General features: G+C 40.6%; 2 protein-coding genes across 3 annotated transcripts; both read right to left on the bottom strand.

Moving 5' to 3' along the window:
* Nucleotides 1-3383: 3383 nt before the first annotated feature.
* Nucleotides 3384-6363, bottom strand: LOC143591631 (putative serine/threonine-protein kinase PBL28). The gene is made up of 3 exons (XM_077071783.1): nucleotides 5005-6363; nucleotides 4674-4895; nucleotides 3384-3775 (listed from the first exon to the last, which is right to left on the bottom strand). Exons 1-3 carry the CDS (start codon nucleotides 5938-5940, stop codon nucleotides 3527-3529), a joined length of 1407 nt encoding a protein of 468 aa, XP_076927898.1. The 5' UTR covers nucleotides 5941-6363; the 3' UTR covers nucleotides 3384-3526.
* Nucleotides 6364-10181: 3818 nt separating this feature from the next.
* LOC143591627 (heterogeneous nuclear ribonucleoprotein Q-like) lies at nucleotides 10182-15073 on the bottom strand. Of its 2 annotated transcripts, none has more exons than XM_077071778.1 (9): nucleotides 14924-15073; nucleotides 12038-12512; nucleotides 11812-11928; nucleotides 11554-11694; nucleotides 11263-11436; nucleotides 10971-11178; nucleotides 10709-10887; nucleotides 10534-10619; nucleotides 10182-10448 (listed from the first exon to the last, which is right to left on the bottom strand). In XM_077071778.1, the coding sequence occupies exons 2-9, from the start codon at nucleotides 12476-12478 to the stop codon at nucleotides 10274-10276; spliced, it is 1521 nt and encodes a 506-aa protein (XP_076927893.1). In that variant the 5' UTR covers nucleotides 12479-12512; nucleotides 14924-15073; the 3' UTR covers nucleotides 10182-10273. The 2 variants fall into 2 exon arrangements, with proteins under 2 accessions (XP_076927893.1, XP_076927894.1); XM_077071779.1 differs by having other exon boundaries at nucleotides 12038-12988; nucleotides 14924-15057.
* Between the last annotated feature and the right edge of the window lie 10985 nt (nucleotides 15074-26058).

The following is a 26058-nucleotide window of genomic DNA, read 5'->3' as shown; positions in this document are numbered from 1 at the left end:
CACAATACATAATGATGAGATTGTAAAACTTGGAGCAATCCCAACTTGAAGGACCCGAATGGTTAATACGAAAAGTATAAGGGTGGTACGGAAGATCTCAATGGGCGGTTTGGTGGAGATCCAAAGTTCAGGGATCAAGTTGAATAACTTGGTGTCATAGTTATCTTTTATTTATTATTAAATAAATTAGAGGACCAGTTTAATTATGTTTCCTAGTTTGAGTAGGATTAAAATTGTGGGTGTTATATAAACCCATCATTAGAAACTTTTGTTGAGGAGTAGAAGAGAGTAGAAAATATTTGTTCATGTTTCTTATTAATGAAAAGAGTCGCATAAACGTTTTATGCAATATCGTGTTTGGTGTTCTTGATTCACTTGTCTAAGGTTTAACAAGTGGTATCAGAGCCTAACGATCCAGGCTCGTGTATCGGACCGGTGGCAAGTCTTGATTGCGGTGGTAGTTCAATCAAAGACATAAGAAGCCAAGAAACCTATCGAGGTTAAGATACGGTTCAAGAAAATCAGATGCTACTTGAAGATTGATTGAGAGCCCATAAGCATATGCGGCAAGGAAAGAATCTGGAAGTTTTGAAAAGGTTAGTTCGTTGTTTCGGTTATTGAATTAAAACCCAAGTAAAAGAAAAGTTGTGTGGCCCCATCGAAGGAAGAGAGAGCGCGCATGTGTTTTGGACTTTTGGTTTCCTTTCTTTAGAAAACCGTCTGTCATCACACAGTTGGATAACTATCAATTTGGTGGGAAGGAAACAAGTTATTTTGTCTTTTGTAAGTTATTATATTACAATTGTGTGTGATTTACAATTGGGATATCCTACCACCGTCACCAATCATAATATAGTTTATTAATTAAAACACCTTTTGCAATTGTGGATTAAAGAAGGCTAGCCGCATCTGTATTGTTATCTCGTTGATTAGTATTTAGGTTTCTGTTTGATCAAGAAGAAAAGAAGCGATCTCTAGTTAGTCAAGAAGTTGAAATAATGGCAGAGTTACAGATGGTAGGAGGAATTAAAATGTTGAAACAGGACAACTACAAACAATGGTCGACATGCATCAAATCGTATCTTCAAGGTCAAGATCTTTGGCAGGTAACGAACGGTACCGAGGCGAGACAACCTGCAAACGATATTAACGGTAGTATCGGAAAGTGGCAGGTGAAAGCGGGCCGTGCGATGTTTATTATCAAAACAACGGTGGATGATGATGTTCTTGATCACATTCAAGATCTCGAATATCCAGAGCAAGCGTGGGATACGCTGGAGACCTTATTCACGAAGAAGAACGATGCTCGATTGCAATTAGTCGAAGGTGAGTTGATGACAATTTCTCAAGGTGATCTTCCTATTTCACAATATTTTTCGTAAAGTTAAGAATTTGTGTTGTGAAATTGGAGAACTCGATCCACAATCTCAGGTTAGCGATGCTCGTATGAAGCGAATACTCATCCACAGTTTAAGGTCGGAGTATCGTACCTTCGTTACCGCTATTCAAGGGTGGGCGACACAACCGAGTATAACCGAGTTCGAGAATATTCTTGCCAGACAAGAAGCCTTAGCAAAACAGTTAGCCGGTGTGTCAATTAAAACCGAGAGCGAAGCCTTGTATGTCGAAAGAAAGGAGAAGCATCGGTTTAGTAAAAATCATAACCGTTATGGCGAGAAAGGTAAGAGTAAATATCGGGAGAACGAGAAACGTGATCGATCCAAGAAGAGAGAATGGAACCGAAAGGGTCGAGATGACAATTCTGAAGAAGATTCATCGGACGAAGAGAACCGAGACAAGGAATCAAGGTATCAACCAAAACAGTTTCCTTTTAGGTGCCATAAATGTGGACGAAAATGGCATATGGCAAAATATTGTCGAGAACCTAAGGAGGAAGGTAATGCAGCTGTTGTTAAAGAAGAAGAACCGTGGGATGTGGAGGCTAATATGGCCGAGGTTCGAGGAAAATACGCAGTTGACACTGAATTCAAACCTAACCTGGTAGATGAATGGTTTGAAGAAGGCTCATGTTGGTGGACAGATCGGGAAGTAGTTCCAGAGTCGAATCAGTTGAAGGTAACCTTGGAATCATCTATTGTTATTTTGAACTTAGATGATGAGGAAATCATGGTTGAAGAAGAAAATGCGGTTGATCAAGACGTAACCGTGACAGTAACCGAACAAGGCGAGAAAGAAACCGTGTTGGATGAAGTGCACGAGGAGGTAGTTCCGTCTCATGTTACGGGTTGTCATGGTGGAATAGAATACGTTAAAAATCAACAAACCAACAAAGTTGACGTTGGAGTTTGCATGAGGTTCATGAAAAGTTCGGGTGATCCAAATGAACGTACGGATAAAGGAGTTTAGTTCGAGAGGGAGCATGCATCGAATAATGATGGAAGAATTGCTTTGAGTACCATGATAGTTGGTCATGAAGTTAAGAAAGCAAAAGTCGTTTCCAATATGAAGTCGGGTAATGCAATTTTAAACAATGGTAATCTCGAAACTAGCTCAATTGATAACAGGAAAAAGAAACCTGAAGGTAGGGTTATGAAGTCGAATCCAAGAATCAAGCTCAAGGAAGTGCGAGCTTTACAATGTGTGAAAGATCTTGGAGGAACAATGGAAGTTGGTATTGAGAGGGAGTGTAAAACTTGGAGCAATCCCAACTTGAAGGACCCGAATGGTTAATACGAAAAGTATAAGGGTGGTACGGAAGATCTCAATGGGCGGTTTGGTGGAGATCCAAAGTTCAGGGATCAAGTTGAATAACTTGGTGTCATAGTTATCTTTTATTTATTATTAAATAAATTAGAAGACTAGTTTAATTATGTTTCCTAGTTTGAGTAGGATTAGAATTGTGGGTGTTATATAAACCCATCATTAGAAACTTTTGTTGAGGAGTAGAAGAGAGTAGAAAATATTTGTTCATGTTTCTTATTAATGAAAAGAGTTGCATAAACGTTTTATGCAATATCGTGTTTGGTGTTCTTGATTCACTTGTCTAAGGTTTAACAGAGATTATTTCATAACCAGCATAATATCCGGTGGTTACTCCAACTGTCCCGAGAATCTCTGATAATCATATTTCACTTTAACGATATTAATCAACACCACCTGGTTTTGATGTTAATTTAAACACGCAGTTTTAGAGAGAGAGAGACCGTTAACTTTTGGTTAAAGTTTAAAGTTTAACGAGTTATACGAAGATAGCCACACACGATCGTTGTATGCAACTTTCCTTCTCGATCAACAAGGTACGTGGTACTTCACTTTTCTAAATCCTGATAATACACACCAAATTAAAGACTCTTAATTTAGCATATTAATATTACTATATTATACATTTTGAATACAGACTCTTCTCAAATACGCATTAAGATCACTAAAAATATACCGAGTTGTGCTTACAAGTTTACAACCAAATGCTATAAAAGTATATTTAAAAGAAAACAAACTATATATGTCAAACGTTGGCGTTCAATAAGCGAGACTAGCTTCAAAAGCAGTTCATATTATAACCTAGCTAGCTTCTACGCGAATAGAAACCCAACCCATCCAAGTAAAAGCCGCTACGACCATAAAACCCAGCAAACGAGCCTGCGTCAAATGGAACTGAAAAGGAAGTTCCAGTCTCCTTGCCAAAAGACCCATGCCTTCTTTTGTTAGTCACAATACATAATGATGAGATTATTACTACATCAGGATGGTTTCCGGTGATTACTCCAACTGTCCCGGAAATCTGTATTATCTCTTCATCTGCATCAAAACTAATCTAGAAAAACCAACAACAGCCATATATTCAGAAGAAATATTACATAATTGTGGATTTGTTAACAACGTAAGTTAGAGCATTCACATTCTATCCACTATTTTTATGTGAGTGTGGTTTTCATAATGTGGGGAGTGTTTAGGTGTTGTAACTAATAGAAAAGAGAGAAAATGTTGTGATGTTTCAATATTTTTGAAATGTTTCTCTAGCATCCTATACATTTTTTAATACTTTTGAAAATGGTTGTAAGTAGGGGTGTTCAAAGTCAGATATGCGAACCCTTCGGATAGTGGATATCACTATCCTAATCTGAATCCGAAATTCTGGATATCCGAAGTTCGGATATCTGATCAGATAGTGAACCGGATATCCGAAAAATAACAATCATAAAAATATTTAAAGAATTACTTTTAAAAGTATTTCGGATATCCGAAATATCAAAAAATTATCCGAACTATCCGAAAAATATCCTAAATATCCCGAAAAACTGTCTGAAATAACCGAAAAACTATCCGAAAATACCATAAAAGTATTCAAAGTATCGAAATATCCGAAATATCCAAAAATTACCCAAAATTTATAAATAATTTTTAGTATTTAGTAATTTAGAAAAATATTTCGGATATCTAAATTTTCGAATAATTCAGATACGGGTTTTTTTAAACACCTCAAGTTGTAAGTAGATTAGAGAAAAGATCTCTATGCATATAAAAGTATTAGTTAATTGAAAATGAGAGAAAATATTATGGTTTTTAGTGTTATTATTATAAGTTTAGGGATAGGGGAAGAGATAAGAATGAGTTTATTCCAAAAAAAAAATGATCATCAATAATAATTCTCATCTAAATTAATCACATTCCATATTAAGTGAGAAAAAGGATTCAAAGATAAAACATGTTACCTCAGAAATTTGGCCATCGCTAGGGCCACCGGCACCACCTTCACAACAAGAAATGAAGGAACCCGAAGTACTAGTTAAATCTTCAATTGTAAAAGCAATAGAAAAAATCCAATCCTTGTGATCTATCGTTAACTTCCTAAGCTTCAGATTGTTGTCAAGTAGATACGACCATGGAGATCCACCAGTGCTCGATCCATATAACGTCGTTGGTGAACTTGAACCCTACCATTAATTAATTAAATTAATAACATAAACTAATAATTAAGTTTGTGAATTTATCACAAGGTCACCACATGATATCTTCAACCTGATTTCATGCATGCAAACTTACATTTTTAAATTCCAATGAGCTTTTTAGTTCTTGGACCAAACGTCTTATCGATGGACGTTGATCTTGTCTGTCATTGAGGCACTCATAAGCAACGCGGGAGATCATTTGTAACGAATAAGGATTATTCATTTGTTCCCGTACATCGGTCATGATGATTTCCTCAATTTTTCCTTCTTCATAGTGACGTCGAACCAAATTACTTAGAAACCTACGTTCATCATGATATTGGGAATTCACCGCAAGCCTCCCACATAATACTTCAAATATGACAACGCCTAAGGAGTACACGTCAGATTCTTTTGAAAGTACACCCGTCTTTACATATTGTGGATCGACATAGCCTAAGGTGCCACAAGTAAGTGAGGCAAGAAAACTGAAGTCTAGATTCTTGGGGCCAGTTGTAGACAATCCCAAATCCGAAATCTTTGCCTCCCAGTTCTCATCTAGCAAAATGTTAGCACTTTTTATGTCGCGGTGTAGCACCCTGTGGCCTATTCCCACACTGTCATGAAGATACTCCAGGCCTCTAGCCGCACCAAGACATATTTGAAGACGTTGATCACACGTGAGATCTTTGGAAGCCAGATGTCTGTCGAGGCTTCCATTAACCTCATACTTGTAGGCAATAATTTTCTCACCGCTTTCATCAGAGAATCCAACAAGAGAAACAAGGTTAGTATGTTTGTAACGTGCAAGCATTATGATCTCCTTCCTGAACTCACGGACTCCTTGACCTGTGGAACCCTCGGCTAGCCTTTTTACCGCGATGGTGGTGCTAATTGGCTCACCCGAGCTATTGTAGCGTAAGAGTTGGCCTTTGTAGACCCTCCCAAATCCACCCATTCCGATGAAGTTGTGTTTCGCAAAGTTGTTAGTGGCTAATATGATGTCTTCAAGTGGGATTTTGAGGCGGTCTAGTTCTTCAAATCGAGCCATGATATATATGTACGTGAATTTTTGTTTAACTATCCTCAATTTGGAGAAGATAGTGTGTATATTTGGCAACTTTGGTATCCTTTTATAACATTGAAAACTGAATAAGTCAAAATTCTTAAGGAATATAATGCTTGTGTTTAATTAACGCGGAGTTATAAAGAGTTTCATATGAATTTGAAATTTTCTGGTCCTGCATTTATGACTATTTGACGTCAAAGTTTTTTAATCGGGTCAGATCACATAAAAGATGCAATATCACGTATTATTTAATTTTTATTTAAGTACTATATGTTAATTAGGTTATTTGGCCACTTTCAAACTGAAATTTTTACCTTCTTCATGCCATGCCCAATTTAACCGGCTTAGTATTATTAGTTATTATAGTTTCTTTAAATCTTTTTAAGATTTTATATTAAAAAAATAAAAAAATTAATTTAACCCAAATTTTCATAATTAATGATTAAATATTTATTAAAATTGTCAATGTCCGGTGTGGATCTCGGTTTGCCGCTCAACGACTGACATGGCAAGCGGTGTCGACGGCAAACACCACCCCGGTGTAGTCGGTGCCGCTCAACGGCAAAGTAATTGTTGAAATTTCACCGCCCGTTTTCCCTGCGGCAAAGTTATTGTTGTTGTTGAGCTTTTTTTTTTTTCTTCCTTTTCATTTTAGTAAATTAGAACTTGAGTTGAGGGTTTGGTGAATGGTGAGTTGCAAGAGGTGTTTTGATTTTGAGAAGAAGAAGATGGGGGAAGACTGAAGAGAGGTTACAGAGAGAGTAGAAGGGGAGTTAGGTGTGTTATCTATTTTTTTTATATTTTTAATCGAATTATACTATATTCATATTAATATAATATGTAATCTATTTAATATTTTAAATGTATATATTTTCAATATAATTTATTAAATATGATGTTTTTTAGTTTAACTTATTAAATACAATGTTTTTAAATATATAAAAATAGTATAACTTTAAAAGTAAAATTAAATTAATTTTAATTATATTAAATTAGTCTTAGACTTAGTTATAATTATTGCAGCTATTTTATATAATTTACTATAAAACGATTACAATAAAGTGGCAGGCAAACGGGCAACAAGTTGCGCCGCAATCCCCTTTTGAAAAGCAAAGCCAATCCTGCTAAAAACGAAGCTTTGGGGCCTAGAAGCTGAAGAGGTTCCGTGTACAACGCGCTGAATCCTACTAAAAAATTTCACAGCCTCTGGAGCCAGAAAACCAAATGTATCAAAGGCAAATGGTAGAAAGACATGTTGATTATCTAAACAAGCTTTCTCGTGTTTAACAACTTTGCCCGATTCAGCCTTCAACGCAGCCTGACCCACGACAAACCCACAGTCCCTGAGCCCAACAAGAGGAGACACTCCTATAAGATCCACACAGGCGTGTTTCCCCCCGCCCACCCGAACACAAGAATATCAGCTGGTCGTAAAGTAGACCTCCCTTCAAGAGAATCCGTGAGAAAGTTAACAGGGGCCTCCTTTTTAGCAGAAATCTCTGCCCGTTTAAGAACATCACACAGAACATCCCTAACCAGATCATGTCTGTATTTAAAGCCAGACAATTATTTGCAATGCACCGCATGGTCACCAAAAGAATCCAAACAGGCCTTGCAACAAATTGGGCAAGGTTCATCCGTCGGGAACATAGGAATCATTAACCGGTACTTAAGGATAGCCCGATACTCCAAACCCGACATACGTTGGCCTAATCCTTCAATGGGGATGGCCGTTAGAAAATCCGGAGCCCGAGGAGCCCGAAGGCATTCAAACACCGCCTTTTGGCGAGGGGATAGATCAAACTTCACTTCTAAACTCTTGACGATTCCACTAAATAAGGCACTTGCCACAACATGTTGGGCTTTAGGGGGGGCGGTGTCCTTATTAGAGAACCCGCTAAAATCAAAATCTGGAAGTGAAGTACGTAAACGATCCATCGCACACCCATAATCAGAGTCCAACCCATAAATATATATATATATATATATATATATATATATATATATATATATATATATATATATATATATATATATATTATTTCAATGATATTATGGAAACCAACCTGATTGATTAACCTTTTTATCAAGATATATTACTTGGCGCAAAATAAATTATAACTTAAAAACTTTTGAAATGCATCTAGTGATATGTGTTTAAAATTCACAACACGTAACACGCTATGATATCAGTGATTTCCCTCTCACATTAAATTTAGTTTCCAACTAGGAAACTACCTACCAAAAATACAAAATACCAACTTCTATCAAGTTGATTAGTACATTACATCCCCTCAACTTCAGTTAACATCCTCTCGAACCATTCAACTTTCATATTTGAATGCCAGAACCATTCAACTAATACAACATTACGGCATCCGTAGTGGGGGCGTTAGTAATCACAGCCACACATCACCCGTACGTTTTTCTTTAATTAATTAAAATGATATTTAGTTATACTGGATACATGAAACCATTACACATTTTTTTCACTTTTTTTCAGGACCACTACGGATGCCTTTAGGTGGAAGCAATTTATTAAAAAAAATGATAACTCGGGCATTCTACTCTGCTTCTAAATTACACATTATCTTAACGACCAACGTGCTTCAACACTCACCTCGCCATTTGAAATACAAAACTTTATCCAACATCTACCAAAGGCCCTCTCGATCTGGTTTCAACTCTACGTGTTTTGCGACTTTGTTCACATGCGTTTGGTTAATGATTATCTTAATTATTTAGAATTTTGTTTGGGGTTTATTATTTGTCCTTCACTTGTGGCCTGTTGGTAGGAGGCTAAGTTCAATCCACACTTGTGACACTTTGGGTGGATATTGACGATAAATTATTTGAGCTAGGCCTTGTGAAATTGTCAGTTCGAAACTTTGAATCTCGAGCCCATCCGGGTTTAGTCTCACCGTGTGTTACACTAGAGAGTTCTGCTCTTGCAGTGGCATAACGACTGTCACAAGCTACTCGAGATTTACTCGTGAAAAAACTCGATTGAGCCGAGTTTAAACGAGCCCGAGCTCAGGCCTAAAATTAAGTTCGTTTAATAAACGAGCCCAAGTCAAGTTGAACTTGAATGAATCTATAAGTTTAATAACTACAAATTTAAAGCTCAATATGAGATGCAAATATACCATTTATTTGGTGTATGACATCAAGACAACTTCGTTTATTTGGATCAAGCATAGGAGTAAACATGCGGGCCTGGAGTGGGAGAAACGTTGCATTTTTATCTTCGTTAATTTTTCTGTTTAAGTTGTTGTAAAAGTTTTTTATTTAGTGTTTTTGTCATTTTCATTTCCTTGTATGTTTTAGGTCTCTTGCGACTTGCAAGTGGTTCTATTTTCTTTCTATAATATTGAGCCTTTAAAAGGAATCTCTGAATATACACGTCAGCCAGGTTTACATTTATGTTACGTATACACATGCACCATTTTGACTTGAGCGTTGGAAGGTAGTCCCAAGGCTACAGCCTTGGCCACGTCTAACGGGTTTCTCTTTGTTGCATATCCATCCAAAACTCAGTAAATGATAGAACCCATCAATACAAATCCGAAGCGCAAGCCGAAGATGATCAACCCCTCCAAAGGGGGCTGGTCAGACATGAAGAAGTTAAATAAGAGCTGGAAAGGTCTGCTTGATTTTATTTTTATTTTTTAAAAAGAATATTTGATTCATTTTTTAGACACTTTTCAACCATGTTGTAGCTATATCTTCACCCTCTTAACCATGACTGATATAAGAGTCAGCAATCCTTGAGTCTTTTTTCGGGTTTTTAGCCGATCACGAGTCCACAACAGTTCTTGATGCTCTTCTCTCCCTTTTAACAAAATGTAAGAAGTTTTTATTGCATCAACTACCTTATGCATACATATACTTTTGATGCTTAGTAACATTTTGTTTGTAACTTTCACATAGCTAACGAACTTTTATCATTCAAGCCAATGACTGGTGCATACCCGGTTCTTCCCGACCCTTTGGCTCGCAGAGGGTAGCAGTTTTATAACCATTCTTAGGAGTACGTTAAACATGTGTTCATTTTTGTTTTGTTTTTATCAATGTTAATTTTATCAAATTAGGGTTTAATCCTTGTAATTGGAGATTCAACCTATCTCGAATCTGGCAGTTTGTCCTTAAATTCATTACCTTTAATTTCCGCTTTCCATCAGATTCGCAGTACACAAGGAGAGATGTTAAAGCAAACATAAATTATTCAAACCCTTCCATGTTTAAAAATAAGTGATCGTCGTGTTATAGAAGTTAAAATCGAAACACCAATAACATTTAGACTTTTACTACAAAGCTAATAAGGGTTGTAGCGGCTACGTCCCCGACCTCCACTGTCATGGCGACCACGTCTGTGCCCACCACCACCACCACCACCACCTCCACCTCCACCTCGACGAGCACCACCGCCACCTCCTCTTTGCTGTTGTGTCGGTGGTGGTGGAGTGTGTGGCGGTATACCTGGCTGTTGCCTGTCACAAACAAAAACCCACATTGGCTTAAAACATCAATTACAGTCGTATGATAAAACTATATCCTAAATAGATTTACACTTACAGAACATATCCAATCCTTCCATCAGGCAAAAGCATTGGCATCATAGCCATGCCAGCTGTCCCGGGTGCCCTTCCATACATAAAAGGCTGTGAAAAACAGCATATTAAGCATAAAATAAGCTCAAAATCATCAATTTCATTACAATAAATATAACATAATAGAAAAGAAACCGCACCTGTGAATATCCTGGAGCACCATAACCTGCACCCAAAGCACCATAGCCTGCAGCACCAACCAAACCATAACCCATACGCGGCTGGGTTGGAAGTATAGCAGCCTTCTGTGAGCTTGAAGATCCTCCGGTTGATTTCTGGTCTGCTTGCGGTTTAGCAAGGGAGCACTCCAACTTTTGCCCTAATTACAAATATGTCAAATTATTATTTATTTGAATAACATCATAAGCCTTGATTAACCAGTCACTATCGATTTATCATTACCATTAAGCTCATACTTCTCGGTGTTCTTTAGAGCCTTCAATACACTAGATCTGTCTGCAAAATGAACAAAACCGAACCTACTCTTCTCGTGACCTGCCTTTGCAGGAGGAAGAACAACTTTTGTAATCTTCCCATGGTGCTCAAATATCTTTTCTAACTGCTCCTGGGTAACATTTTTTGGCAAGTTTTTAACATACACTGCCTTAACCTGCATAAAAACGAAAATGAAATGATGATGTGTGTAAACTTTATTAGAAAAAAAAACGAAAAATATTCATCAAGTTGTAAGCACCTGAGAAGAAGCTGATGCCTCAGCATTTTTCGGGTCAGCCCAGCTAACAGTTGGAGCATTATCATCAAGCTTAAACTCAGGCTTTGACATCTTTTGCCTTGAATATTCAGCACACGCATGGTTATAATAGTCGATAAAAGCAAAACCACGGTTCCGTCTGGAGTTTTGTGGGTCCTATAATAAAATAGGCAAAAAAATATTAGATGCTCAACCATCTGCATGTCTTTTGATGCTCAATACTAGCAGATATACATATACAATGACCATAATAGAATGAATCAGTGTTTAAACCTTTAATAGCTCTACAGAATTAATGCCCGGTCCAACCCTTTTGACAACCTTCTCCATGTCTTCCAGTGACCAGTTTTTAGGAACATTACCAAGAAATAATTTATGTTTCGCTTGGGATGTTGAGCACTTAATTTTTCTACCCTGAGATAACATAAAACAATGCGAAGTAAAAAACCTGAGAAAATTATAACTTTTAATAAGATGCAGCATCATTAAATGTAAAGGTAGCAATTTCAAAACTATTGCAAATTGCAATACCTTCAACTGACTATTATTAAGCTCCTTAATGGCAGTAGAAGCCAAATCTTTAGTCCTGAAGGTCACAAAAGCATAGCCTTTATTCTCACTTGAATCTTTGCCTCTCATTATACGAACCTGTTATATGTTAATTAACATAAAAAATATGAATATTACATATATATATAATATTTATATAAGAAAGTGTGTGTGTGTGTGTGTGTGTGTGAGTGAGTGAGAGAGATACCTCTGTGACTTCTCCTACAGATTCACAGAACACTTTCAAGTCATCTTCAGATGCATCAAGAGGTATTCCACCAAGATATACCTCTGAACCATAAGGAGGAAGTGCAAGAAGTTCTTCATGTTTTTTCTTTACATCTTCGTCGTCTTCAACATTATCCATTTCTTCATCTTTCACTCCTTTCTTATCATCTTCTTCTTCATCATCATCATCGTCCTCTTCTTCTTCCTCCTCTTCTTCATCTTCATCTTCCTCAACTTCTTCTTCAACTTCTTCCTCTTCTTCTTCTTCAACTTCTTCCTCTACTTCTTCATATTCAACTTCCTCCTCAACATCACCATCAAAGTCCACCTGCTCTTCTGGTTCTATCTTGGGGGGCTTTGGTGGTTCTTCAATCTTGACAGGCGTTGAATGTGCACTCGCCTTTGCCCGTGTCCTTGGCATCTTATATTTTTAAGAATAAAAGCTTGAACAGCAACTGGGATTGATACACAGAAGCCAGATGCATTTACAGAAGGAAGAAGACAACAATGGGAAGATTGACACAAATTCAAAGAAGAAAGGGAGTGACAAAGTGATAGAATGTGTGCCATTAGTTAGATAGTATGGCTCAAAGAGTTCAAGGCAAATTCAAGGGGAAAATCAGTGATTCAATGACTTCCCAATATTTAGATTCAAATTGATATCTGGAAAATTGTATCTAGCTTCTAGAGTTACAATGTACCATCAACAAAGTAATTAACAGCAAAGAAATGAGGTTGAAGAGCAATTACTAAGGTTGAGAAATCAATAACTAAAGAAATTATGTTCATGCATCAGTCAAGAGCAATAGCAATTAAAAAAAGCTGGAAACTATGTCCAGACATGGTCAAAGGGAAGTTAAATGGGTGTAGTAGAATAATAATTTATAGCAATATTATCAGGACCGAGATTAATTTTCCTGTTCCTTTATGCCTGCAGCAAGTTAATGCACAGGAATTGAGAATATACTCAGCCAATGAGCAATTCAAAAATGCACAAAGACAGTGCTTAATATCAACTGATTTGTGATACAAACAGATATACACTTAAAAGTTGACCAGTCAATGTTATAGTTTTAGGGATTTCTAATCTGAATATAACACGTAAAACTGCCAGAGCAAAAGCAAATCACAGAAAGTCGGAAACTACTGACCTTAAATTACACAACAATCGCATAGCCCTCCCTGTGCTAATATAATATCCTTCAGATCTTATATAAACTTTAGTTTAAAAAACTAGGTAAAATTCTGGTGTTTCTATCATAAATGAGAAAGCTTCCATACCCACTTCAGACTGAGACGTTTAAGCCTATGGTTCTCTACCAAGACATGTGGCAAATCTTTGTTTGATCTTAAACTTCTGGTAAAGGCATGGGTTGAGATTCAAGTAAAAGAAAAGGAAGAATTTGCTGGGGTTCAATCAATGTAGTTGTCAAAATTCCAACCGCAAAATGATGACTTAATAAAAGTAGCACACGCGTCAAGTGGATTCTGTTAGCACACCACACACTACTTCCATAACTTAATAGATTTACCCCAATGAAATAAAACTCAAAAGACTGCACCTTCTGCTATTTACTGGTTATTTGTCTATTTCATTTCAAAATGTTGACCTTGTGCATTCATAAGAGAAACCTCTTGCTAAAATTAGTCAATCGTTTTATTATGGTTTTGAGGCATAGTTATCAAAGGCGCTAGTCAAACTTAAGACGTGTAGGCCTCCCTTGGGGCCCAGGCGCAAAGCGCAAAATCGTGATCACAAAGGGACATAGATGAGAATGAACCTGAATACAATCACTGTATGTGATCTTTTTACATGTTTTGCCTTACACAAAGACTCAGAAATCATAATTTCTATTCGTTATGTTAGATTCTTATTGGTAACTTCCTTTGCAAACCTTATACAACACTAGCAAAGACATCAGCATATCACATATTCAACTAATAAAAAATTCTACATAGACAACTTAAACTATGTTTGAAAGCAAAGAAATAACCGACAACTTCAAAAGCTTTGTAACTTGCACAAAATTCAGATGACTTTTGTAGTTATTCAAAACTAGTCGGCTAGGCTGAGAGTAATATTAGCAAGACAGAGAGCCCTAAAAGGTGTATATTATGCCCTTAGGTGTTTGAAGCAACCAAGCCCTTCCACAAGGGCCTTGGTTTTTGTTGCTTTTTGCAGATGAGGTGGGCTCGAAAACGTTTTATTTAAATGTCGTGTGTAGTGCGTAGGTTATGAAGTGGAAACTAAGAATGGTAAGGATATTTGTACGGTTGGAGATGAAATGAGGGTTTTTAATTGTAAGGATATGATGTAGCAGATGCTATGGCACCTAAGAATGCCCATAACAGGTACCGAAAGTACCACTTCGTTATCGGTACATACCCGGTACGGTACCAGTATTTTACCCATTTTTGGCCATTTCCGGTACCGGAACCGAGCTCATCCCTACTTTTATGTTCCAAAATTCTCTCCTTAGTAGCTGCCTTATCTTACCAGTGGATTATCAAAACCCTAACAGTGGAGATTCACATTAACCTTACACTATGATTGCATAAATAAACAATTAACCAAAATAACTCAACTCCAAAGGCTCAGCACATAATATTAACATATATGAGTATATTACACTACGAAACACCAAAAACGCCTAGATGCAAATTACATCGTTAATTTCAATTAATTTCAAACACGTAGATAATAACTCATAGCTTCTATATTCTCTAAGTACACAAATAAGTACCAATTTCATCACTTATTAATAGATCAATCACGCGTCATATCTGTTTGAATAATATTTATCTTCCGTGAAAAAATAAAGGTACAGGTTGGGGAAATAAATATAAAATAAAAAGCGAGTGATACCTGTACTTGACGGCGGATGACGGATCTCTAACGACGGCGAACGGAGGAATTTGACGGAGGAGTCGATAAGCGGCGTGGTAGCCTGAATAATAATAAATAATATAGAGGTTAGGTTAAAGTTTTATATTACCTGTTTTGGTATTTATTTATTTCACGGCTCTGAAGATATTTTCTATTTTCAACTTTTTATATATAAATGGAAATTCGCTGGCAAATGACGTTTCCTCTCTATTTTTATATTTTTATTCCGAATTAGATAAGCTGGATGAGCAAAATGGTATTGGATCGGTACCGAAACAACTATTTCAATACCACTACTTGTATTAAATTTTTAAGAAAATCAGAATCAAAAAATTCGGGATTGATACCGTAACGAGTTTTTAAGGAATCCGGGATAAGAAAATTCTGGGTCGGTACCGAACTCATCCCATAAGTCACGTTGTTATCATGTGACCCAAGGTTATGAGTATGGGTTATGGAAGCAGCCTCTTGGAAAAATGTAAGGTACAGATTCGTACGACAGGTCTAAGTCGGCTTGACATCCTATACTCCATGTATGTGAAAGCCTTGTACGTCGAGTTTGCAATTGATAATGGTGTGACAGTAAGTTAAGATAAAAAAAATGAAAAAAAATCTAAGAATACACATGCAAAAATCATTTATAGTTTTAACTAATAACTATAAGAAAGTTATAAAACCTCACATTTTCCCCTCTCTTGATAATTTTTATAAAACCATAAAGTGTAATTGTTTATAGATTAAACCAATTTTGTAATAAAGACGTCACAATGTCATATTTATTATATTTATTGAAATAAAATTAATATGTAATAAACACTAGTATTTCATAATTTTTTTCATAACTTATTTTTTTAAGAGGGGAAGTTAGAGTATACCGTTCAACTTTTTAATATATTAAACTAGGTTTAAAGTGTGATGCATTTTTTAGTAAAAGGTATGCATTACTTTTAACATTAGTCTCTTTTATAAGACTATGGAACTACTAGATTAGTTGTCATGAAAACATCATGATGTGTTTGTTTCATTTTGATCTCTTCATCTTGATTTTCATTGCAATTATCTCATGTTTTTTTCTTTTTTTCTTTTGTTACTCCAAATGTTTTAATCTTAAATATCTCATGTGATACATTGACTTTTTTTAAAAAGCTTCATTTTGATCTTTTTTATCTTAAATTTCATGGCATGTTTGATCTTAATTTTGTTGTTCCCATCTCGACTTTCTACTAATTGTTGGTTCATCTCGGATTTTGGTTGACATCCTAGTACACCATAACAAAGCTTCTCCAACACCATTGTGTCATTCTTAACTAAAATGCATTATTGTTCTTATACGAAAATAAATTTAAAGTGAACTAGGCAGCGTAGGATAAAGCGGTAGCTCCAATACTTTTAGGAGAGCATAAGGCAGGGGCCTCTATAAATTCAACATTGCATTCCTATCAAATTGGTGATAGCAATATAAAACAAAAAGCTTCTACTTGTGAGACGTGGTGATTTAATCTATTTATTATTTATGATAGTAACAAAGCGTGAAAGTACATCCCTTAAACATGCTCTATTACCAACACCTAGAAAATATTATTAGAATTGCTTAAGAACTTAGATTTTACTCTATTCATATTTAGGAGCCGGAAACATCCCACCTTTTGAATAAAAAGTTGGATTGTGACGGACTAATTAACTTGTTTCTTTCACTTTTTACTCTTGAACATCTGAAAAATTGCACAATAGCAGAAAGCATATTGAGGATGGGTGATTCGTTTACTCCAAGAGTCCAAGGTGGAAGTGGGAAAAAGAGTTGTCAAACGAATATGAAATATTAAAGATGTAGCAATGCTTAAAGATGGGGCGAACTTACACTATAGATTCGGGGGTCACATGACCCCATGAATTTTTTGAAATTTTAGTAGAATGGAGGCAAACGAAACTTTGATTCACAACAAGTTAAATATGAAAGTTAACCTTTATTAATTTTGCTTGGTCTAGTGGTAACTGGCAATGCATCAGGTTTTCGGGTTCTAAAAAAAGAATAGTGGTTAGGATGAAAATTGGTGTTAAACATAATTTATACTATATACTAATAATAGCAAAAGGATACTTAACTGGCATTCCAAGTATGTGTGCATTGTGGAGAACACCAAACAAAACGTTTTACTTTAAGTAAAAAATAACACTAAAACCCCTAAATTGAGTGGTTAAATTATACGTTGTAATTATCCATATTCATACTTTACTCCTAATATTACTCTCTACATTATGAAAACCTCCGCTTACAAAATATATGAGAAAGGGTATAAATGTATGTATTACCGACTCGATAATAGTGTACTTTTAAATGTTTTTATCAAATATAATTTCTATAGCATACTTGACTCATACCAAATAAGCCTGACAATTTAGACAAGTACACGAATACAAGACGCGAACCTACACAACCTTAACATATATAGTGTATGACCTTAATAGGTTTCATGTATTAAACACATAGAGGCAGATCGACCTGCTAATCTTCTTATCTAAACATGTAAAATACTTATTTATTTGTTAAGTACCCGTTAATACATGATTAGATTTTTTTATAACTAAAAAATGTAATAACATAATATGTATTGTACCCTAACTAGTTAACCCTAATTCTTTTACACACATACCATACACTACCATTGTATGTCCATCGACAACTACAGCGGTGCACCCAATGCCAAATCTCTGGTCTTCATTATCGCATCTCACATCTCCGGTCTCCCTCCTCGAAGCCCACGTCTCTGCTTACCCTCCTCGCAGCCCACGTCTCCGATCTCTCTTCGCACACTTTGCAACCGCCTTACTATCAGTCATCGAACACCGTCACCTACAAGTACCCAACTAATTGTCTCTGAAGAAACACTAACCGGACCCCGGGCAGATTACTGGTAACCTGGGGGTTGGAGAGATGTTTCCCACGAGGGGTTAGACCCTTGGAAGATGGTTCTTCTGATAACCTGCAAAACATACACCGTGAGCTCGTCACTGAGAAGGGGGGGGTTCCTCCTTGTGACCACCCTCCGGCGTGAGAATCAGACTAGATTGCTCTTTAAATATAAAAATATATTAAGAGATTGCTAGAGCAGATATCAGGTATAATATGATGATAATGTAAGATATGTTAATACAAGATAAGATGAGATGGTCATACCATTTGTGGTATTTATAGCCGAAGGTAGGTTTCCAAGGAGGTATGGCCGGCTGCAACAGTGTTCCTGTTCATCAACAGTAGCCTACGCACGTGCCCTGCTGGTAGTTGGTGGGTAGGCAGCGGCTGATAGCGACCAGGCCTGCTGTATACTATTCCCTTTCCACCAACTGCCGGCTACGCACGTGGTATGACAGTAGTTGGTGAGTAGGCAGCGGCTTAATAGTGATATAGTACAGGAGCATGCTGCTCGCCATACTGTATCAGTGAGCTGTCGTATCCTTGATCAGATCTTTCGCCCATACCTCGTCAGGTACAGTAAAAGGTCCTTCAGTATACAGACTGGCTTATTTGGGCGGGAGTATTCCCCCTCCCGCCTCTGTGCGGGATTGCTCCCGGCTTTGCTCATTCCTTCAGGTGACACTGAATGATCGAGAGCTAAGTACCTAGTGCGTGTAGCCATGCTGCGCGGGTGGCCTTCCCTCATGGCTTGTATCCGAGGCTGCGGGAACAGGCGGAGTCCACCATGGGAGGCATTTCCTGCGGGACCAGCTTGCATACTGCGCGTAAGGACGTCACGTCTCTGAGCATGGTTGGTCCTGCGGATCCAGTTGGTCTCTGCGCAGACGTCCCTGTTTAAGGTGAGTCTTGCGGGTCCAACTGGGCTCTGCTGGGACCTACCTCTTCAAGTCCCCCCAGTCCAATGTTCTTCTCATGCGTGTTTAATAAAGTGAGGTGAACTTTTGGACTTAAGCAAAGGGTTTTGAAAAGGGTTTTGTAAGGTTTTCCATGGGAAGTCCTTGTCACTTGCAGAAATGCCCGAGTTTCCTGCTTGGTCTTTGGGTATGATGCGGGTAGGTCTGTAACCTCCTCGCAAGTCAGGAGCATTGAGTCCCAGTTGTGTGGATTCTCCGTGAGGTTTTGGTAGTTTTGAACATAGTGATCAATTATGTTAAAACCACCAATTCCATCCTGGAGCTTCAAACAACGTAGTTCTCAACGTTCCCGCTATGCGGGGATGTTATTTCCGTTTCCGCAAGCATTGCCCAGAAGATCCTTCCTGGTTTCAATTCCCAGCGGAGCGCTAGGTATGTGAAGGGTTTTGCCTTAACACTGTACCAGCGCTCGTCTTACGGTTACTTTACTTCCAAGGTATTCCTAGCGTCAATTCCCTGCAGGTGCTAGGTACGTGAAGGGTTTTGCCTTTACACTGTACCCGCGCCTGTCTTATAGTTACTTGGTTGCCGAGGAATATTTGGCTTCAATTCCCTGCGGGTGCTAGGTATGTGAAGGGTTTTGCCTTTACACTGTACCCGCATCCGTCTAACGGTTACTTGTTCGCCAAGGTTTACTTGGCTTCAATTCCCTGCGGGTGCTAGGTATGTGAAGGGTTTTGCCTTTACACTGTACCCGCATCCGTCTAACGGTTACTTGTTCGCCAAGGTTTACTTGGCTTCAATTCCCTGCGGGTGCTAGGTATGTGAAGGGTTTTGCCTTTACACTGTACCCGCATCCGTCTGACGGTTACTTGTTCGCCAAGGGGTAAGGGGTATTTTCCCGCTTACTTTTTAATATTTTTGAATTTTAAATTTTGAAATTCGAAGAGTTGGTGGAAAGATAAGAACAGTCCAAACCTCTGAAACGTCGTGCGACGGTTTCTTCTGACTGTGTCAGGACGTGCAGGAAGTTATGGTGACGTGACAGAACATGGTCATTCCAGACGCTTTTCGTGGCGCGTGGGCACGATTTTTCGGGCGCGTGGCCGGGAAATTACTGGCACGCGTCCTGTCAACAGCTGTTGCCAGCCTGCTTTTTGCCACGTGTCATAGTTTCATTGCACCTTCGATTTCTCTCTCCTCCGCATTAAATTCACCGCATTAATTGCGATTAGTATATAAAGGGGGAGAGGCCCCTTTGTAATCCACACTTTCACCTCTCTTCTTCTTCTTCTTAGTGATTTCCGGCAAATACTCCCCTTTTTCAGGCAAGCATTTTCCCGAAATCACTCTTCTTTCTGCAAAAATGTCTTCTCATGATGCTGAAGCTGTAGCCGACGATAGGAGTACTGCTGGCGAGTGCCAGTGTGCTCTACCTCTCGATCAGTACCAGTACATAGTCAGGAAGTTCATGCTCGAGTCTCTCGAGCCTGAGTTTCCTGAATCCCACCAGACTGTGTACGATGCCCCCAGTGGCAAGATCGGGGTATATGCTGCATTCTTTGTTTATGGGAACCTTAGGTTTCCATTGACAAAGTTTATGTATCGTGTCCTGGAGAGGCACGGTGTGCACCTGACCGAGGTGCATCCGATGGCGATTGCCAAGGTCCGGCACTTCGAGTGGGTGCGCCGGATTCTGGGTATTGAGCCCTATGTGGACCGCCTGATGACCTTCTATACTTGGAGGTGCGTCCAGGGGTGGTACACCCTGACAACCCGTATTAAGGGTTTGAAGATCTGCGTGACCGAGCGCAGTCTCCGATCGTGGAAGCGGGAGTTCTTCTACATCTCTGCCCGCGCCATCCCCATTGCTATGAAGTTCAAGAAGGGTCAAGCGCTTCCGAGCCTTCATGCTTCCAGTTACCAGGAGGCGGAATGGTTCGCGAAGATATCCCGGGTCCAATCTCCGGTTTACCGGTTTGCGGAGTCCGGGATGGTGCTGCTGGGGATGAGCCGGGTATGGAAGGATGCGTCCCGGTTTCCTATCCTTCTCGAATACGGTTTGAACTCTATTCCTTATGGTATGTCTTGTCTTTCTTGCTGATATTAGTTTATTTTCTAACTGTTTCTTTTCTTTCAGAGGGGAATAATTTGGAGTCGCTCCTGTTCCCGCGGGAGGCTGACAGTCCCGTGCGGGTGGGCACTCGTGCTCTGGACGACAATGAGTTGCCCATCCTGGAGCAAACGGCGGATAGGTTTTTGGAGGTCTATCCGCCGGGCCAAGAGATCCTGAGCCACCGGCGGCCAGGTAAGGAGATATTCTATCCTGAACCCCTCAATGCTGTACCCGTTGCTGGAAATCCTTACATCCTGTCTTCTTCTGAGGAATCCGCAGATGGTCCTCCCCTTGTGCGGAAGAAGAAGGCTGCTGCCGGCGTGAAGGGGAAGGAGAAGGCCTCCACAGCTGATCCAGTGGTTCTCTCTGACTCGGAGTCAGATAGTGAAGAGGTGGCGGGGAAGCCCGGTGGTGAGAAGAGCACTGCTCCGGAGGCTACGACCGTTACCTCCGGAGAACCAATGAAGACGACGGTGACCGGTACCAAGAGGCCGGCTCCATCGGGTTCCTCCCCGCCCGTCCGTACGTTCAGGGTCAAGAAAACCCGTAAGTATGATCATAATGTCTGCAGATTTATCACTATAAATTTAACACTTTCTTCTTTGTGCAGGCGTGGGTGTTGACGCATTCCGGGGTGAACCGCAGGGGAATACCTCCCCGCCAATGACGGTAGGCTCGGTCAGCCTTCCTGAGGCGTCGACCCAGGCGCCTGCGTCTGCATCCGCTGGTCCAGTTGCTCATTCCTTTGAGCCAGCTGTTCCGGTAGTGATGACGTCACCGCCGGCCGTGAGTGCGATTTTTACAGCATCCTTCACGGAACCGGCGGTTACTGCTGCTTTTAAGGAGGCGGCGACCGCGGCGGAGACAACGACGGCGACCACGGCGGCTGCCACCATGCCCGCGCCACCGGCACCGATGGCCGGACCATCAGGTACGCGCAGGGCTTCACGCCGATCTTTGCCACCTTCCCGTCTGCCTGACCTGTTGGATGGATTTCCTTTAGGTTCAGGTGATGGGTTTGGCGGCTATCGGCCTGTCATTGACCCTACAGGTGCGTAGGGTTCCTTTCTTTTTCCCTTATGTTTTTCATCATCTTTTCCTTACTGCTTTTGTTTCTTTTGCAGTGTCGGATTCCAATGAAGTGTACGTTCCTCGATGGAACATACGCCGAGGAACAACCCTTCGCACACCCGTGGAGTGCGTGGACTGGGCTCGCCACGCTGCTCCTCCGGGCGCGTTGGGGGAAGCCATGGTTAGCTACCAGGAGGGTAGGCTAACTAATGAGCTTCGGGTTCTCCAGGCCCGGATGCAGCCGCGCGTCGAGCTGCTTTGTCGTGAAAACGACAAGTTGAAAGCAGCTCATGCCAAGGACATATCTGAGGCGCGTGCTCTTCGGGAGGAGAACCAACAGCTGGCGGCAGCTGCCGCCGACAAGGAGAAGGCCTTCAAGGCCCTCGAGGTTGAAGTTCAGGCGCGACTCGAGGCCCGCTCCAAGGCTGCCCAAGCTGTGAATGAACAGCTTCGGCTGGCCAGGGAGACTGCGCGAAACGCAACCGAGAGGGCTGCCAAGGCTGAAGCCGTTGCTGAGCCTTTGCGTGTGGAGAATGAGGAGCTCAAGGCCAAATTAGAGGCTCTCCAACGCGCTCATGATGCCTTGGCAATGGAAGATGCCAAGAAACTCCAGGAAATCCTGGACCAAAGGGGGGTGCTTGACCAGACCCAGCGGAAGCTTAAGGGCGTCGAAGAGGCTGCCGCTAAGGAAGTTTTACTTGCCAACCTTAACAAGAGCGAAGCCGAACGCGCCCATACCGAAGCTCAAGCTGCCCTCCGATGGCTTCTTCGAGAAGCGTTGCCTCAGGTATGTTTAGATTTATCTTCACGCATTTCTTTTGTAAAAATGTTCTAATACTTGTGTTCTTTGTAGGTTGTGCGTCGGGTCTTTTCAGAGACCTCTTACGATGATGCTATGACCGCAGCCCTCAATGCTTCTCATGATGATGGGGAAAAGGCCGGCTTCATGCTTGGTCTAGGGTTTGTTGAGAAAGGCGTCCCGCCTTCCAACTTCCCTTTGTTCAATGTGGATACTGAAGCCATTTATGACCAAGCATTGAACCAATACGCCGCCTTCCCGCATCCAGTGGTGGAGAAGGTGGAAGAAGTAGCTGCTGCTGATGATGGGTTAGCTGTCCTCAAAGCGTTCCTCGAACCACCCCGTTCTTCTGACGGAGCGGGTCCAAGTGGAAGCGGCCCTGAGGCTTGATCCTGAAGATCCCTTCCCATTGTTAAGACTTGTATAGTTTTTTATTTTTTCTTTTAGGCGGGTAGTTACCTGGCCATTCTTGTAATATATTCTTGAAATATTAATCTTTTTGCGTATAAGATTGTTATTTCCTTCTTTGGGTTCCTTGCTTTATAAACTTATGACTTGCATACTTAGTTTAAATTAGCAATTTTCCAAGTGTTTAGAATACGAACCTTTGAACGTGGTTGATAGTGGGTTAAAGTTTCGCTTCCTCCTTCGTGATTGTGCGGGTAGAACCGTCACTTGCACTTGGTAGGATGGCTAAACTTTAACTTTTATCTAACCTGCGTGTAGGTTTTTCTTACGTTTTGAGGATAAGTTAACCTTTGAACGTGGTTGATAATAGGTGTGAAGTTTTGCTTCCTCTTTCGTGATTGTGCGGGTAGAACCGTCACTTGCACTTAGTAGGATGGCAAAACTTTACCCATACCTGACCTGCGTGTAGGTTTTTCTTACCTTTTGAGGATAAGTTAACCTTTGAACGTGGTTGATAATAGGTGTGAAGTTTTGCTTCCTCTTTCGTGATTGTGCGGGTAGAACCGTCACTTGCACTTAGTAGGATGGCAAAACTTTACCCATACCTGACCTGCGTGTAGGTTTTTCTTACCTTTTGAGGATAAGTTAACCTTTGAACGTGGTTGATAATAGGTGTGAAGTTTTGCTTCCTCTTTCGTGATTGTGCGGGTAGAACCGTCACTTGCACTTAGTAGGATGGCAAAACTTTACCCATACCTGACCTGCGTGTAGGTTTTTCTTACCTTTTTAAGAATTTTGTTTTGAACCGTTCGACGCGCGGTTGTCGATAGGTTAGTGTTCATTTTCCTTTCATGATTCATGCGGATAGACCGGCACTTTCATTTAATGGAATAATTGAACTCTTCTCCTTCAACTGACCTGCGTGAAGGTTTGCCACGTTATCGTGTTCGTGCGGGTAAGACCGCCTTCCCACGCAACGACTTCACGTAATGTGAATGCCGTCACGTGTTGGATAGTTTTAACCGTTCGACGCGCGGTTGTTGATAGGTTATTATTCAGTTTCGTTAATGATTCATGCGGATAGACCGGCACTTTCATTTTTGGGTGCTGAACTTTTTCCCCTTCAACTGACCTGCGTGAAGGTTTGTCACGTTATTGGGTTCGTGCGGGTAGGACCGCCTTCCCATGCAATGACTTCACGTAATTATGCGGTGAAAACCGGCATATTAGTGTCCAGAAAAGTATTAAATGTAAAATCATCAGCTTCGATATTCTTAAGAGAATCATTTCCATTAGAAGTGGCTCTTGGCCTTTTCTTTACAAATTGGAATTGATTTACATGCAAACTGTGTAAATGAGCTCCCTTGTTGGGATGGGAGTGCCATCGAGCCGATACGCACCTGGTTCGGGATCTCGTTCTTTACGCAGCATGTAGTCTCGATTTTGAAGCCGGAATTGATTCGTGTTTTCCCCAGCTGGGGTTCTATACGCACCCGCCTGCTCAGCCTTTATTACGCCACGAGGTGCGCGAGCGTCCCATCTCTGACAAATGCTTCGACCATATCTTTTACATCTATGCATTCTTCAGTGTTGTGGCCCTTTGTCTTGTGAAAGTCGCAGTAATTGCTCCGATCTGCATCGTGACGATGTCGGATTATTGGCGGTTTTGGCCATGGGAGCCCTTCAGTGGCGAATATCTCAGTGACGCTTTTGGTGAGTGGCGTACCATCTGGAGTTCCGGTGCGACTGTACATTATCCCTTCCGCCCAACCGATTTTGCAAGCCGGATGAGGTGTCAAAGTTTACCCTTGACTGCCAGATGCCTAGCTTTCGTTTTTTATTTAATCGGGCGGTGAGGACGTTGTCTTCTCTCGTCCTCTGGGTGTAGAGGTTTGTGCTCTGTGGGAGATCTCTACCCAGTTGTTTCTCTGTTTCCGCATAGCGTTTTGCTGCTGTCATGATGCCATCCCATGTGGATGGCATGCCATCTTTACCCGTTAGGGTGCGGATGAGCTCTGGGTCATGTGCGCCCTGGATGAAGGCAGCGCGAACAAGATCTTCACTGATATTGCCCAAACTTAGCTTCTTTGAGTTGAAGCGAGTGATGAAGTTTGGCAGAGATTCGTCTTCCTCTCGTATGCATTTGAGGATTGTCCATTGCTCCTCGGTATACTTCCGTTGCTGGCTGAAGTGTTGGCTAAACTTTTGTTGGAAGTCTGCCCAGTCGTAGATGTGGTTGACCGGTAAACGATCGAACCATGCTCTTGCAGCCCCAACCAGCGTCATTTGGAACATGTAACACCACGTGGGTTCCGTCCAATTGCTGACGGTTGCCCCTGCTATGAACCTGTTCAAATGATCGTCTGGATCAGATATACCGTCATATGTGCCTATGTTGGGCATTTGTTTGGCACTCTTTGGGGCGATTGCTTCAGCAATGTCCTTTGCAAATTTGGACGTTCCTGCATTTGCAACGTTTGGTCTGAACGTTTTAGAGAAGTCTCGTGGACTTCCACCTGTGCTTTTTGGTTTGAAGGCTTGTCCAAAATGCCTTTTCGGTTGGGATTCCGTTTCCTTACGCTTCCCTTTTGCCCTATGGCGAGGGTTCGCGTCGGAGTCGGATTCCTCCGAGTCATCCTCCCAGTATTCGAATTCGTCGGCCTGTTGTACGGAACGCAAGCGTTCATCCAACTCAGCCTGGAATTCCTTTTGTCGTGCCTCCGCCCATGCCTTAACTTCATCGAGAGTCTGGCGGGGGAGTCTTCGTTTCTCAACCTGGGTATCAGTGGATCCCAGTAGGCGCTCATTTACTGCACTTGCCCCAGCTTTGGTAAGTGGGGTAGTGTTCGTAAAATTTACTTCGCTTGCCCCGGCTTCGGTAGCCGGGGTAGT

This window comes from Bidens hawaiensis, unplaced genomic scaffold, assembly GCF_021521415.1.
Source record: "Bidens hawaiensis isolate Kalapana, Puna unplaced genomic scaffold, B.hawaiensis_p1.1 tig00039954_1, whole genome shotgun sequence".
In the NCBI taxonomy this organism is placed as follows: Eukaryota; Viridiplantae; Streptophyta; class Magnoliopsida; order Asterales; family Asteraceae; genus Bidens; species Bidens hawaiensis.
The sequence above is the reverse complement of the archived record's forward strand: the minus strand, read 5'-3'. Positions and strand labels throughout refer to the sequence as shown.